At 42.5% G+C, this 16,216-nt stretch overlaps 1 protein-coding gene across 10 annotated transcripts in view; it reads right to left on the reverse strand.

Moving 5' to 3' along the window:
• svilb (supervillin b) overlaps positions 1–16,216 on the reverse strand; it is a 46,925-nt gene that overhangs the window by 17,699 nt on the left and 13,010 nt on the right. For 6 of the 10 annotated variants that reach the window (XM_075482788.1, XM_075482782.1, XM_075482785.1 and 3 more), the window contains 11 exons: positions 13,743–15,080; positions 13,146–13,316; positions 12,498–12,535; positions 12,004–12,068; positions 11,259–11,395; positions 10,907–10,984; positions 8,551–8,836; positions 7,210–7,275; positions 5,446–6,175; positions 3,021–3,498; positions 173–305 (listed from right to left, as the gene is read on the reverse strand). In XM_075482788.1, coding sequence (XP_075338903.1) covers positions 173–305; positions 3,021–3,498; positions 5,446–6,175; positions 7,210–7,275; positions 8,551–8,836; positions 10,907–10,984; positions 11,259–11,395; positions 12,004–12,068; positions 12,498–12,535; positions 13,146–13,316; positions 13,743–15,080 — 3,520 coding nt within the window. The remainder of the gene's footprint in view (positions 1–172; positions 306–3,020; positions 3,499–5,445; positions 6,176–7,209; positions 7,276–8,550; positions 8,837–10,906; positions 10,985–11,258; positions 11,396–12,003; positions 12,069–12,497; positions 12,536–13,145; positions 13,317–13,742; positions 15,081–16,216) is intronic. The other 4 variants (XM_075482781.1, XM_075482787.1, XM_075482783.1 and 1 more) reach the window with 3 other exon arrangements.

A 16,216-nucleotide genomic window follows, 5' to 3' on the forward strand; every position in this document is an offset into this window, starting at 1 on the left:
AATATTAATCTGTAACTGAAGGACTCCAGGTACAAAGAAAAGGAAAAAGAAGCATTTTCTTTTAGGTTATGACTTGAAGACGATGGAGGGAAAACAAACAGAAGAACACCACCAATGTGTGACAAAGTAATGAAAATATTTCTGAACTTCGGTGATGAAAAACGTGACTAACCTCCTTTTGGCCAGTCTGCTCTGTCTCCCATTGCTGAGCCTGCTGCTCAGTGGACGCCACTTTAACCACCTCTTGTTTCTTGTTGATCCTATTCCTCCAGTCTTCCTCACCACTCTTCTTCAGCAGCGCCACTCTGACATACGACAGAGGATCATTTTTAACAGGCTTGATTAGCATGCTTGATTCAGACTAACAGGCTGATGAACCCCTAACCCTAACCCAGAGATAAATCCCTAGATGATATGCAATCCCTCCAGCATGTTCTGGGGCCTCCTCCCAGTCGCTTGTTCCCGAAAAACCTCCAGAAGTAAACAACCAGGAGGCATCCTAATCAGATGCCCAAACCACCTCAGCTGCCTCTTTTCTATGTGCAGGAGTAGCAACTCTCCTCAAAGCTTCCCCCTGATTCTCTATCTCCTAGGCTGAGCCTTGGGATCCTCCAAAGGAAACAAACTTTGAGGGGAAAAAACAAGAACTGTAGTGGACATCCACAAGAGGAAAATTGCTAGAGATCTTCTTCAGGTATTGCTTTAATCTCTTGGAAAAGCTGGGATGTGTGTCACATATGAAAAGACGCTGTTCAGTCACATGAGTTTATAATTTCCAGGCTCTGGTGAGGCACTTCATTTTAATATTTCCCAGGTTAGATATGAGTGAAGATGTCTCCACACACCCTTCTTTCAAACAGGCAAAAACCACCTCAAACGATTTTGTTCCTTCGTGAACATTTTTTGCTTCTCTTTTCAATTTTTTTTTTCCATTTCTATTCACTTTTCTTATTCACACCTTTGAAATGCCAATCAAAAGTGGCAGTGAAATCCCGGTTATTGTCTGAATGCTGCAGTTAATCTTCCAGAACATTTAACGCTAGCAGGTTACTGCCTCGTACTAATATCTTTACGCCTGCTCAACAAAAGCAGTCCTGCGGGGGCATCATCTGCCATTCCCGACGAGCTGGAAACAAAGCACAGCCATTTTTCGCAGTGTACCATTTGCATCATGTCCTGCTTTCTGCTTTTCCAGGCTCTGTAACCTTTCAAATCGTTAGGGCTCATCTCTGGGTTTGGGAAGTGCCTGTATGAACAGACCCTGCAGAGAAGGCCTGGCCGCCATGATTTGTTTTTATTGTTTAAATGCCTTTGTTTGTTTTCTATTAAATACAGCTTGTATTAGTATTTACATCATCTCCATCAAGGCCACACGGAAAACATGAAAAAGTGAGTCCTTCCAGTGTGAAAAGCCAAGTCAGAGATTTCTGCCCTGCTGCCAGCAAACTTGGATAGTCAATAAAGAGGGCAGGAGGAGCGCTGATCACGGAAGGACGAGGGGCAACAGAAAGTATGTCATCTTCTCCGCTGTGTGAGTGTGGACAGGGCAGAAATGAGGGCATTGTGAGAAGTCTGCTAAATCTCAGAGGATATCGTCAGTCCGCACAGCTCTCTGCTGCTTCCAGAAAAAACACAATGATGCTAAAAATAAAATCTCTCTCAACTCCAAAGATACACCCATGTAATACAAGAAAGGACAACCAGAGACTTCTACCTGATTCTGTCAAACACGGGAAATTTATGACTTGGCTTGCAAAAATCTGTGTCAGTGTGTGATCTTCGAAGGAATCTTAGATTTCACCTCGTAAAGAGCCAAGCTTGGACTGGATCCTGGCTTTGAGAACAAAATCAAGGCTAAATAATGCTAGGGCCTTTCAGAGTAAATGAATGGATTTATTTTTACATATTTTTGTAGGTTTGCTGTAGATCTGGGAACATTCATGCCTTCCCCCCCTTCGGTCCAGACTCTCTTTTGTCGTTCCACTTCCTACTCCATCCCATTCAGGCCTTTCATTATGGCTCCTCTTATTCAAAAGTGCTACATTTCCTCATTGGCTCCTTGCTCATTACAAAGACACACTTGGCTCACCACTTGTTTAGTTTCTCTTTACAGACTCTTTTGCAACATTTCAAGATTTTTTAATAGATTTTGGGTGTTTTCATCCAGCAGTTTTTAATGTGCAAATTCAAACTGCATGCAAAACCAGCTTGTCTGCAGAAACCCTGTCATAATGGCAACTTTTTTTTTAAGGGATGGGCGAGTTAACTCGTTATTATCGCGTTAACTCGTTAATTATCTAACACCGATAAATATTTTATTGCGCATTAACGCAGGTTTTATTATTTATTTTATTATTGTAAACGTCTGTTGCTCACAGGCTTTTATTTTGTAAAAGAAAGTAATCGGCGGATCCACCAAACATGGAGAAGGGTACGGAACTTTTACTCGGCCATTTTCATGTTAAAGTTCTTCCAGACGGCGGAGTCGACAGAACCAAAGTCATCTGTAAACACTGCCAAGTTGAATTGTCTTCTCAGCGTAGTAGTTCCAGTCTAAAATATCACTTAAAGGCAAAACACACAACTGATAGCAGCAAGTCATTCAAGGAAACAGACAGTGGAGCGAGGCTTCTACATAAAAACTACAGAAAGATGCTGATGTTAAAACTGTGTTTGCACAACAAATGTTATGGCACTTTCATTCACATGGCAGCACATTTAAAATAAAACTAAATGCTAAAAGCTATACACTACTTTTGGATTCATTTGTGGATTTTGCGTACAAATCCGATTAATTGTGATTAATCAGGGAAATCATGTGATTAATTAGATTAAAAATTTTAATCGTTGCCCAGCCCTATTTTTTTTATAATGATGTTCTTTCACTTCCAAGCACACAAACTTATCATCCACATATTTTCTTCTGCTCGGTGTGCCACATAGAGAAAAAAAAATATATATACATAGAAATAATGGAGATTTCTAACAGGTAAAGTAGCGTCAGAGTAACCATCTCTCACCTCTCTCTGATGGACATCTGTTTGGCGGACATCTCGTCGGATAGTTGCTCTCCAGACTCTGTGGGGGACAGCAGATCTCCAGAGTGGGCGCTGTGCCTGCTGAAGTCCTCGCTGTGATCCAGAGGCAGCGACTTGGACTTCACCAGTGTCTGGGGGAAGGACTGTGGTTTGGGGGGTGTCTGAGGAGGCACCTGGGGTTTGGGTGGAGGCTGGGGGGCTGTTTGTAGGTAAGGCTTAGGGAGGGGCTGGATGAATCCCTGAGGTTTGGGCTGGGTTTGTGGAGAGTGAGTGAAAGGTTTGGGATAGGTTGGTGGGGGCTGGGAGTGTGATTGAGGCTGGATGTATGACACGGGTTTAGGAAGTGTCTGAGGAGGATGAGTAACGTTTTGCTGCCGCTTGCTGCTTGAAACGTGAGACACTGTCCTGGATGACACTTTAGCTATCAGCGGCCTCAGCGGTACCGAATTATCCAGAAAGTCTGAAAGAGAAGACACCACAGTCATGCATTTGCAGTGTCTAAAATTAGGTCAATATGATTAACACATCATGAGATATGAGGTCCATCTCAAAGGTAAAGACTGTCTTATAAGAGTCACCGATGTAGCATAAGTGTACATGATGTTAGTTGGCTAGTGCACCCACGGATGCCCCATCTGAGATTATAAAGTTTAACTCACTTACACTATTCATGTAACTCTCTTTATTCTTCGAACCGAATTGTTTGTCTCTGAAGTCGGTTTTCTAACAATGTGCAGCAGGATGCCAGTTTATCAGAAAGGTCTCTGTTCACTGGAGTAGAATCTTTGAATGAATCAAACGGAAAAAAAACAGCTCTGAAACACTATATTTGATAGTCTTATTTGTTTTGTCTGCCACAATTTTCACAACTTAGTTTGATTAAAGCATTGTTGTCTTCATTTGTGTTCCTTTTTGTAGTTTTTTTGCAGTCTGAAATGTTGTGGATAATTGTTTTTTCAGTTTTTTCCCTGAGTTTAGAGTGTTTTTTTAAACGTTTCATTCTGTTTTATTTACGTATTCCCAAAAAAACCTGTTTCTGAAAGGCGTTTTGTTACTGTGCATGTCATGTTTCATGTTTCCTTCTGTTTCCAAATGTAGTTGTTTTGGGAAATGTTGGGCAATGTAACAAGTTATTGTATTTCTTTTAAACACTGTTTCTGAAATGTTGCATGAGTTTTGTGTTGCCCTGCTGTGCTTCCTGAAATGTTTCCGTTTAATTTGTTTTATGTGGTGAAAGTTTCATTTTTTTCCAAAATGTACAGTTTTGTTGAGTTAAATGATCTGTTTTATAAAATTCTGCGTCCCTTTAAACATTGATTTCTGTTTTGTTGCTGGATTTTGTGAAACACTTTTTCTTGTGTGTATGTGTTTCTTTGAGATTTGTTGTTTTGTGCTGTTTTTGTGTATTTACTGTCTAATCTAAAGGCCATTGAAGTATCCAGCAGTCATTCCTAAAACGCGTATACAAATGTAAAGAGCTTGCTGAACTATGATGTGGAGATAAAAGGCTGCCTGCAGAGTGGTATTTAATGGAATAAATGCCAGTTTGGGGTGAATCACATGTAGTTTTTTGTTAGATATCTATAATCAAGACTTAGGTCTTTTCTCTGTTAAGGTTGGTGTAAGTGCTGTTAGGCTCATGGTATCGCAGGAGAATTAGTTAAAGTCAATAAATCTTTTTCTAGCCTCATGATAATATGGTATAATGGACACTTTAGTGAAGCCTGACTCATGCAGGAGTAACTGCAGCCTGCAGACAAGGCTTCCATTGTGTTCTACTTGTCCTCTACCTGCTTTATTTAAATGAAAGACAACAGTTCTTCACTCCGGGGTGCTTTCATCTCTCCCTACACTGTTTGTGTGACTGGATGGGAAAAGGCCACCCCTGCACACACTCTTCATTAGCACATGAAAACAGGTCAGGCCCATTTTACAGTAGTATGTGCACAGCTCACCCAGAAGCGTAATGTGGTGCAAAAGGGACCACAGCCCCTTTCTGTGCCATGACAAAGAGGGGACACGGTTCCAACTAAAAATCTCTGGTGATGTTAGCATCAAACAGCATGTCAGACAAGGGCTTCCTCTTTCCAGACAAAGAGATCCACGAGGTAAATTAATGGAAAAATATGCTAATTAGATGCAGCCTCAGACGTCTCTCTCCGTATCTGCCAAATCAAACACTCCCAGCTGGGACGTGTGTGTGTGCAGCCGGAAGAAGGCAATCATGCGTGGGAGCACGCTGCCTGAGACAATGACGATAATGAGAACAATCCCCTCACGGAGCATTTCTTTTTCTCCCTTTTTGTCACTTCTCATTTCCTTTTCTCTCGCCCAAGCTATTTGAATCTTTTTTCTCCCTCCCATCCATCTCCATCTCAATTCTGTCAAAGTCAGAGACGCCTCCTACCTGAGGTGCCTCCCTGGCTCCTTCCACCGCTTTTTTCCTTCTCCTGTGTGGAGGAACTGTGAAGTGCTGCAGCCTCTCTCAGGTGGCCTCCTTTTCCTCTTCCTCCTCCCTCTTCCCTCTCCCTACCCTCCTGGGAGTCTCTGTCTGCTGCTCTCCAGCTGGGCAGTGGCTCTGCCTCGCTCCGCCACAAAGTGGACTCGGCAGAGTGATGAGGATGCTGCAGCCTGTCCTCTCCGTCCCTGTCGGAGGAGTACGGCTTACCCTGGATGCTGCCGGCTTGCCTGTCTTCTCTGGCTCCTCCCTGCTGTCTCCCCCCAACCTCCTCCTCTTGTTGCTCTCTCCAACCCTCCGCCACTGCCTCCCCCTGCTGCCTGTGATCAGCAGAGGAGGCGGGAGCAGGAGTGGCCCCCACTCTCTCTTCACTCTCAATGACAAGAGGGGAGGTGTTGAGCTCAGGCTCGGGGTGCCCTGGGTCCTCACTCTGGGTCATGGAGAAATATCTCTGCGCCCTCTCCTGGTGGATGTCCGAGCTGCTGGAAGCCTGTTGTTGGGCAGGGATGTAGGGAATGGCAGAGGACTTCCCTAGATGGAAACCATCATCATTGCTGTCGGCACTTCTGCCTGGCGTCATGGTTACTGTGGTGACAGAAGCTTGGGAAGTGACGGCTGCCACCGATCGAATCAGGGAGGCCGACAGCGGCTCCAGTTTGATCTCGCCTCCATTTTTAAGCTGCAAGAACAGCAGAAGTCACGTAAGAAAGTTGGGATGGACAAAATGACAACAGAGGAGCTGAAGGATGGATTGACAGGAGTGGGGAAGTCAGAGATTATTAGGGGGCTGTGTGGATGTTATACAAGGTACAGTATGTGGTGAGGACCAGAAAGGGGGAGAATAATCAGACACATCAGCGTCTAACTGAACTGTACAACAAGAGCTGGATGAACCAAATTAAAGCTGGATGGTACTGAAAATCACAAAATAAATACAACTGTATTGATAAAGTGTCAATAAAAATGTTTTTTGGTGATTTCAGACAATAAACAAATAGAAATTCTTAATATTTGTGGTCTGCAAACCACATTCAGTTCGACATTATTCATCTAAATATGAGCTGTAAAGATTAAATCATTAAAAAAAAAAAATCTTACTGATATAAACTGATATAAAGACCAAACGAGGTTATTAAAGCTGTATCACTACTGGTGTCTATATCAATGTACAATGTGTCATCCATTTCACCCTCCAACTGCTCTAACAGAGCTTTTATGATTTGCTCTTTTGCTCTTTTTAAAATATGCAGCCTTCTGTAAGTTACTAAAGGTCCACACATGAGCACCAAAACCTGATTTTGGCTGCAGTTTAAGGACTGGATCATCACACAGTTCTGTGCACAATTTCTATCAATGGCAGATCTATCCATGTACTCATTCCCCAGACAAATAGTTTTGTTAGTTTCTTCAGTTAGCCTAAAGAAACTAACTCAAAGCTTGCATTTGAATAACCCATGCAACAAACAAGCATGTCACAGAAGCAGCTACAAACAACAAGAAGCCCCAGAAAACAAACAAGGTGCCCTCAAGTTTTCATTACATGCAGCGTATAACACTTGAAATTTCGCTATGACCAAAATCAAGCACAGCCTTAAAAAGCGCGACCATATCAAGACACAAACACGAGTCACTAACAGGACCAATATGATCGATAAAGAGCGGCACAGTTCAATGCAACCAGCTGTAAGCTCCATGTGGGCAGCTCAGTCTTACGTGTTCTCCCTGACTGGCCTCTAAGTCTCCGTTACACGCTGCAGAGGTTACTGGTGGCTCAGCTTCCTGTGTGGACACCAGTTATGGTCAAGACTTAGAGGCAAAGAAATACAAAGCTTCTGACACCCAGTTAGGGTTAGGACATATCTATTTCTTATCTTTAATGGTAATATTACCTCAAAACATGGCATTAAAGAAAGACTCATCGTTTGATGTTTGACAGAGTAAATAAAAAACAATTACATCATCAAGCAACTAAATTCAGCAAAATGACAAAAAGTATTCTTTGTAAAAAGTCTAGTTTCATGATAAAAGAAACACTGGTCTGATTGTGGCTTGTAACATGTATTGTTGCTTATTTGTGACATCTAGAGGGCATTGCATTAAACACGAAAACTGCAACCTTTCCTCATTCTGTCAAATGTGAAATTAATTTAAAAAAACACGGGAAATATGATGATGTGCAACCAAATATCCACAGAAGTCAGTGTATGCGATACCCAGGGCTGTTTAAGAAGTAAAGAGAGATGTTAAGCTGTCAATTTCAAATTCATTTATACTACATTCTGCATGATACAACGTTTCAGCATCAATAAAGTGTGGTTTCCCCACAGTCAGATCAGAAAACTTTAACAGACTAATCTTCAAAATAATTCTGTCCGATGGAACATATTTACTTAAATTCTTAAATTCTATTTGAGCAGTTCGGCTTGTACAGGTTCATGGGTAGCAAAGAGGAGAAAAATTGCAAAAAGGAATATTTGATTACAAAAAGTATGCTGGACACCTGAAAGGTTTTCCCACCTGTGCCTCTCCCATCCTCTCTTCCTGCCATTCTGCCTTTTCACATATGACTATTAAGCCAGGACCAATAAGCCTATGCTGTGCATCGCTGTCATGTCTGAAAGGACAGAGGCTGCCTAGGAGGTCAAAGTTTATTCTCCTTTTAGCTGACATGGGATACAGATCGTGTAAAGGCCATCCTCTAACCAACAACGCTGTCGTCTCTCAGCAGGTTCCATGATGGCGGCTTGTTGTATGTAAGCACACAGTGATGTGATGCTGATCCCCCTCTATTTGGCATGTGTGAATAACCAGAGAGTAAAGACAACAGCGACACCCTCAGGATGAAGGTCTTTAGTCTTTTTTTTTACAAAACTAGTGTTGAGGTTTTCTAGTATGATGCTGTGAACTAAACATCAGGTTTATTTCTGCTCATAAACGTAAGAAATGTAGTAGAAAAGTTTGATAATCCAGAGCAGTACGTGATTTCCTTCAATGTTTATTGCTCTGCAGTCATTTTCTTTACAATAAATATTACATGAGGGGAATCCATTGTACCTGCTCCACCTCTTCCTGGGTGATGGGTTGGGTCTGAAAGCGGGCGTTTGCTCTGCGCTGGCGAGTGTCCCCGCGAGCCCCCTCAGCAGGTTTGGCTGTAGGCTTGGCATGGCGGTTGAACAGGGCCATCTTCTCAGTCAGACTGAGCGACGAAAGGTCGGGCTCCGCTGGGACAGGCTCCTGGTCATCTACCTCTCCTCCAGCACCGGCAGCTTGACCTGCCTTTTGGTTCTGGTTCGTTTCCTGTTCCTGGACAACTGAGCTTGGCTGAGAGGAGGCCTGAATGCTGTGACAGGGGAACATCACGGGGTAGTTAATGGATGCCCGTCTTTAGTTTAGAATAAAAACTTATACAAGTTTGAAGGCAGGAACTTGAAATTTTAGAAACACAGAGTTAAAATTTGGGGTATCTAAGATGTGATAAAGGATAAGACTGCTATAAATGTAACTATCTAAACTACTTAAGTCTTAGAGGTTTGATATATAATAAGAGCTTCTCCGAAAAAACAAAATGAGCATGCTCGCAAACACCTTTCCGTGACAACTGTGTCAGATGACACACAAGGCAACAGAGGCATAAGTAGATCAGCACACACATGCCAGATAATCATGTAATGCACTTGAATGATTGCAGGAGTTAGAGCAATCTCCCTGCAGTGTGCTGAGTAAAACATGGTAAACAAACTGCAGGTCATATGAACCCAGACACGCAGGGAGCTTTAACTGGCTCAACCTCTGACCTTTTGATTAGATATGTAACCAACTGTACTGACAGTCATGACCTGCATGTGGGAAACACTGCAAAAGGAAACTGCAAACTGAATGAGTTATGGCATAAACGGCGGCTTCCTTTCCCTATAAGGTCCACACACCTGAGAAGCAGCATATTAAGGGGGCAGTGATAACACTGCAAGGTGAGCACATTGGTCTTACAACCAGAAGAGGGAGTTGAAGGTTTACGACACAAAACACCACTAAATGAATTCGTAAAGGGAAATAGAGGAAGTTCTTGTCAAAGTGGCTAAGGTAATGGATTCCAGCTGGTTGATCTGCTTAAAAAGCAGACAAACAAAAAAAGCTGATGCATTTTCATTTGAAGCCTACGAAGAACAGTAGTGTACAGTTCATTGATAAGTCTTGAGCTCCACTTCTTCATATAGTGGCAAGAAAAGAGGAAATGAGTGTAGCGATTTACTGAAACATACAAACATAAAGGAAATAAAGTGTTGAAGGCAGAGTTGGTACTATTCTGACAAGCTTGAAAGTCAATATTTTTTATGAACACCTTTATTCGTCTGCACAGCCTGAACCCTCTTAGACGAGCTTCCTGTCCTTTCTTTAAGGAGTCTTCAGGAATAGTTCTCCAGGCTTCTTGAAGGACATTCCAAAGCTCTTCTTTGGATGTGGGCTGCCTTTTGTTCCGTTCTCTGCCAACATGACCCCACACTGCTTCAGTAATGTTGAGCTCTGGGCTCTGGGGAGGATTCATCCCTCCATCAGACCTGCTGCCACTGATTTTCAGTCCACTTCTTGTGTCCTTTGGCACAGCTCAGCCTTTTCTCCCTGTTTCCCTTCCTTAAGAACGGCTTCCTGACAGCCACCCTTCCATGGAGCCCATTTCTGATGAGGCTTGGGCCAACAGCAGATGGATCAGCTGAAGGTCCAGATGCATCTCTCAGCTCCTGTGTCAGGTCTTTGCTGGATTTTTTCCTCTTTCTTAAGGACATCACTTGGTTCTTTGCCAAGTTATTTGCTATTTGTAGATGTAACACTGGCTAATCATTTGAGTTAGGATCGTTTCTCACGCTTAAATGAGTCGTGTGAAGTTGATTGAAAAGCAAATCAAAATAAAACAAAAATTTATATACTTCTAAAAAAGATTTCTCAGGTCCAAGTGCTGGACTGATAATGAGAGAAAAACAGAAAATGTCCAAAGAAAACTTTTTAAAAACAGCTTTAAAAGAAGTCTGGCTGATTATAACCTAAATATGAAGGGGGCTCAAGACTTTCCACATAACTGTAGCTGTCATACTGCAGCTTTCTTTCATAATAATTGCAACTTTAGAGCAAAAGATCCAGTGTATGAATTATCCTAATGAATTCATCGTGGATCATTTATCCCTTTGGGTTTTTAAGAAATTACAAGGTAGATTCAATACTATAATTGTTTTCTACTTATAATATTTTATATTCTCGAAGCTCATAGAGGACAATCTTATGTTTGCTTAAATCTTGAATGGTTTTATAGTGTGCAAGACATAAAAACCACATACAGGGGACAACACGCACAAATAAATGTACATATATTCGTGTATGTTAGCGACACATGCTCGCATAACAAGGCAACCCAGCCCACCTGATGCTCGTCACGCTAGTGCTGGCTTGATTTGCATTAATGTGGACGCCCACAGGTTGTGACGATGTGGCAGGATCACTGGGAAGTGGATAAAAGAAGGAATAAAAAGAAAAAAAAGTTTCAAATTTACACAATTCAAGAATAAGAAAAATAAAGATGCTAAAGTGGAGGAATGGGGAAAAGACAAGTGTGGAATTTGATAAGTGTGCATGAAGATCTGGCAGAGATATAATACTAAAGACAAATGTAAAAGAGAAACAAAGAAGAGAAGAAAATAGCAGAAAAGGAAGTATTGCTATCTTCTGATTGCTCCATGCAAACTACAGCTAGAAAAGCAAAACATCGGATCTACCTTGAGACATTGACCACCTCTCTGTTGGTGACAGGTTGAGTGTGAGCGCGGTCCTGAACTCTTCTCAGACGTCTTTCTACAGCAGCGTTTCGGGAGCGGGGTTTGGGAACGCTTCCGTCTGATGACCTCTCCAGCTCCTGGAATGACGCCACAGGAAAAGATCAGTGTTTGCCATTGTTGGATTTTATTGTTACTTTTTTGCTTATTTGTAGTTTGTGTTCAGGTTTATTTTTTTTATTTTTTATTTTTATCTTTTAGATATTGTGTATCCCAGAATGTTCCCTGTTTATTTGACTATGTTTCTTTTCAAATTTTGCATTTAGTTTAGTTTTGCCTTTGCAACTCAGTTGGCTTTACTTCCAGTTTTATTTTTTGCAGATCTAAGCTCCTTGTATATACTGTTGAATTTTGCTCCCTGCCCTTGTTTCACACCAGGTTTCAGTTACTGATTGTCAGTTCACTTTATTTCAGTTTTATTTATATAGCACCAAATCACAACAGATGTCATCTCAAGGCACTTGCTTAGTATTTTTCATCACTTCCATTAGTGTATGTGTGTGTACCACTCCAAATAATAAAAAGTGATGTAAAATAAAAACAAAAACACCTATTTAAATGTAAATTACACCACTGCTGTAAACCCAAAGCTCTCGCTTTACTTTTGGAGATTTTTGGGGGGAAACTATTAGCATTTAGAAGTATACTGTATTAATCATCTGTGGAATATATAAAGCAGGAAGTTTACCCTGAAAAGAGATCTCTTTGCAGCCACACTCATCTTGGCTCTCTCATCCAACTTTTCTTCATCTGCTAAAGAAAAGAGACGATTAACTTATAAACATACTTTCCTTCCTTTTGGTCCAGTGTGTAAGATGTAGAGACATTTTGTAGCATTAATTGCAAACTGTGACCAACTAAACATCCTCCCCTTCTAACAGAGTCGGAAAACTATGGTGGTTGTGAAAAAACATGAAAGGTTGCTCTGAAACCAGTGTTTGTTTTGTCCCTTCTGGGCTTCTGTAGCGACACAGCAGTGCAACATGGCAAAGTGTCAAAGAAGGGAACAGAAGCAGAGGTTTTCTTGATTTTACACTTTTCTGCACTAATGAACACAAAGCTTTAAATAATATCATTGCTTATGTGCCATAAATGCTACACACTGAAGCTATAAACTTTGGGGAAACATCACCTGGATGTCTTTAATTTTTGAGAAATATTAAGAAAATATCAAGCACTTACCCTCAGCATCCTGTAATTGTGAAGGGCTTAGACGAGACCTGTAGGAAACATGAATATAAATGAAGCGTCAGCATATAGACAATATTTCTATTTTTATGTTGAGGAACCGCTCGTTATTCAAATCAAATTAAATCAAATTTTATTTCTATGGAATTTTTCATGCGAGACCCAAGACAAGGAAAAAGCCACCCATGGGGGCCGACCACACTGAGAGGGCTCCCAGCCCACGACTACAGGGAGCGCCCTGACCCCGGCAGAAAAGAGGCCCCACATCAAGGTGCAGAGCCCTCCAGCCACCCGGGCCAGAGTACTCCACAGGACAGCACCCCCGTCAGTGGACCAAAAGCAGCTCCCAGCGTGGTGGGCCCCCATGAGGAAACACTGGAGCTAAAAACTGAAAGACTAAAGCAGTAAAATAAGATAAAAAGGTATAAAATGGACAAAATAGATCAAATGCATGTAGTTAAAACATATAACTAAAATGGTATAGAACAAAAATGAAATATGATAAAAAGTTTGATTGAAAGGAATAAAGGAAATCCATAAAATCAAATAAAAGCAAGTCTTGAGCCTCTTTTTAGAAACATCAACAACCTCTATTATGCTAATGCTCCTGCCGATCACCACAGAGAGCCTGCACTGCTATACCTGTCAGACTCCAAACGCTCTGCAGAGGTGATGGGCTGAGTCCTGAACCTCTCCGACATGCGACTGTCCCCTGGAGTGATGTAACGCCGAGGCTTGCGAGCTCCCCTGTCCCGATCACCACTGCTAGATGGATCCGCCTCCGTAGCAGAGAGGTCTACTTTAGTCGTCTCCCTTTTCGAGTGGTGGATCAGTGTGGAAAGATGAACAAACATAAAAAGAAAGTACAGGTGAAATAATATCAAAGATGACTTGATTTGATGTTGCTTTTAAAATGAATGGCACTCAAAAAAAACCCACTTTTTTTTAAAAAAGGCCTCACACTTAGACATTAGAGCACACACTAAGCATATTATTACTGCAACCAACTGTGAATAGCCATTGCCTCTCGTTAACATGCAGCAGCAGTCATTCAAATGGTAACTTATAAGAAAATATAATATTCAAAGGCAACTTAAGCTTAAAACCTCAAACAGCCCGGTACATACATAAGCATTATTTGTATGGGCCATAAGTGCATTATCTTTTTTAGCAGCATTCTAAGGCGCTATTAGATAGTTATTAAGCGGTGCAACACAGAGCCCATGCCAGTGGACCTACAACTCAGGTTTCCGGTTGGCATTCTCCAGATAAGAGTGTCGCAGTTGTGCTACTGACACCCTTGTGTCCAGGGCGCCCATCTCCCCGTTAGCCATCCCAGGAGGAAGAACATTTCTTGATGCTTCTTTGCTGGTCGCTGCCCTCTCGATACGATACATGGTAGAGTGTTGGCTTATTCCTATGTCTGACTTGGAGCGTGTTCGTATCTTGGGTTTGGGCCCTCCGCTGCTTTCCATGCTTCTGTGTTTGGCCTGTGGCAAAGAGGCAACCTTCTGGAAGTAGACAGCTGAGTCAAACCTCTGATGCTGTGCCTCTTGCTGTTGCAACTGAGGCACAATCTCTTCTTCTAGTCGGGACTCTTGTGGTTTTTTGAGAGGATCTTGCTGTCTACTTGGAGGCTCATGTGCTCGCAGCTCATACTCCTGCTGTCCTCGAGACTGTCTTTGGTTCTCCTGCGGTTGTCTCAAGTGGTTGTGTTGATGTTGCCTTTGAGGATCTTGCTGAATTTGAGCAGCATGTTCTCCCTTCCTGGGTTCATACTGTTGCTGTGTTAGGGGCTCTTGCTGCTTAATTAGGGGCTCTTGATGGTAAACAGGCTCTGAGGGTCGATGCTGCCAATGCTGCTGGTGTACAGAGGTATGGGACGGCTGCACGGAGCTAATTATTCTGTCATCTTGGTTCTCATGGCTGGAGAGGTGCTCTCTTCCTCTTTCTCTGATCCTCTGGACTTGTCTTTCCCTTCCTCTCTCCCTTGGCCTCTCCCTATCCCAGTCTTCCTCCCCGCGGCTTACCCTCCTCCGCTCTGGGCTGATGTTCTGCCAGTCCATGTCTTCATGTCGGCCTCTGTGAGAATCGTCCACACTCCTTTCCCTCCGACGAATCTCTGAGGGCAACACAGCTTTCCTGCTCTTTAGCAAGCCTTCTGTGTGGGCTTCTTCCTTGATGGCCTGCTTTGCCTCCAGTCTTGCCTCCCTGTGGGCAGCATGAATTTGGTCGGCACTCACTCTTCTTCGTGGTTGCACCTCTGGGGGTCCAGAGGGTTTGGCAGCTGGTACTGGAGCTATCATGGCCAAATAGGGCTCAGAGTCCAAAGCATGGCCAGAGTGTTGGTACTCAGAGGTCGAGGGAGTGTAGATGGTTTGCCCGTGGGCAGGATGGTGGCCTGGGCTCGGCTGGGGTTGGGAAACAGTCCTTTGTTGGGGGTGTTCTGAGTGCTGTGAGGTATACTGAGCGGCGCTCCCATGAGTACGATGTCTGTTAGCTTGGTGCCTGTCTGGACTCCAGTCATGGGGCCTAAGAACTGTTTCATCCTTGGACAATCGTTCCCTTGCTCGGATTCTTGGAGAAAGGAATGCATACGAGACACTGAGATTCCAGGGCAATTAAAGAACACTGTCTAAACCAAAAACTCAACTTAAACAAAAGTCGATGTGAAAGGGATTAATATTCTGTTTTATTCATGATTCACAAAGGTTGGTTAAAGATAAACCACCCACAGTTTTACTAACTACCATCAGTTTCACCAACAAGATATTTTGAATAGTGTGTTATATTTAAATAATTTACTACATGTGTAGCTGGCTTGTAGGGCAGACAACATTGATGTACATTTTGCAGCAAGCAAGTGGTTAATCTTAGCTGTGTGCAAATGCAATTTCAATCCCACTAAATCCTACTACCCATTACGAAACTTATAGAGGAGAATTCTATGACATGAGACCATCATGGGACCAACCTCAGCTCCAGAAATCCAACTCTAGTACAGCGAGGTCAGGTCGCAGCATGCCGTGAGTTTTTAAACTTGAGTCCAGCACTCCCTCTGTCTCATGCCCAAAACGTAAGTCCAACTATTTTCATCTACAACCTATTGACCTCTGATAGCCAAAGGTTGCACTAATCTCATTGTAAACTACTAAGCCAGACATAATTGATGGGCATCTACTTTATCTGAAATGACACGAAGGACTTAAACAGTGCTTGTGCTACATGAGTACACACTAATACGAGTGAGTAGAATCAGCTGATTAGACCACAAGGGAGGTTAGAGCTGGTGGCATACACCGGCCTTTCAAACTTGCTTAAGAGTGACAAATAATGTCATAATTAGACCTGTTAACAAACTGAAGGAACAGTGTGTTGAATAATGTTATTTTTCTGCAAATAAAGCCTCAACCATAAGTTGTTGTCGATGTGTGACCATGAAAGCATGCATGCTAACATGTTCAAGAAAGGTTTGTCTAACTAAGTAATCCCATGCCTCTGTATCAGCAAGTGAGTTATGTCACATATTCACGTATACTCCTTGAAATGCTATCGGCAGCACAGCTGTGATAGAATCAATTATCACTCCCATAATGATTGCATTGGAATCCTTTGAGAACAAAACTGCATCAAATGATTAAAAAGCTTTCATGAAGGCTTTCGTTAGGGAAATGGATGTCCCCGTGCAAGGACACTGTCAAAGTCCCTGACAC

Source organism: Odontesthes bonariensis, chromosome 14, assembly GCF_027942865.1.
Source record: "Odontesthes bonariensis isolate fOdoBon6 chromosome 14, fOdoBon6.hap1, whole genome shotgun sequence".
In the NCBI taxonomy this organism is placed as follows: Eukaryota; Metazoa; Chordata; class Actinopteri; order Atheriniformes; family Atherinopsidae; genus Odontesthes; species Odontesthes bonariensis.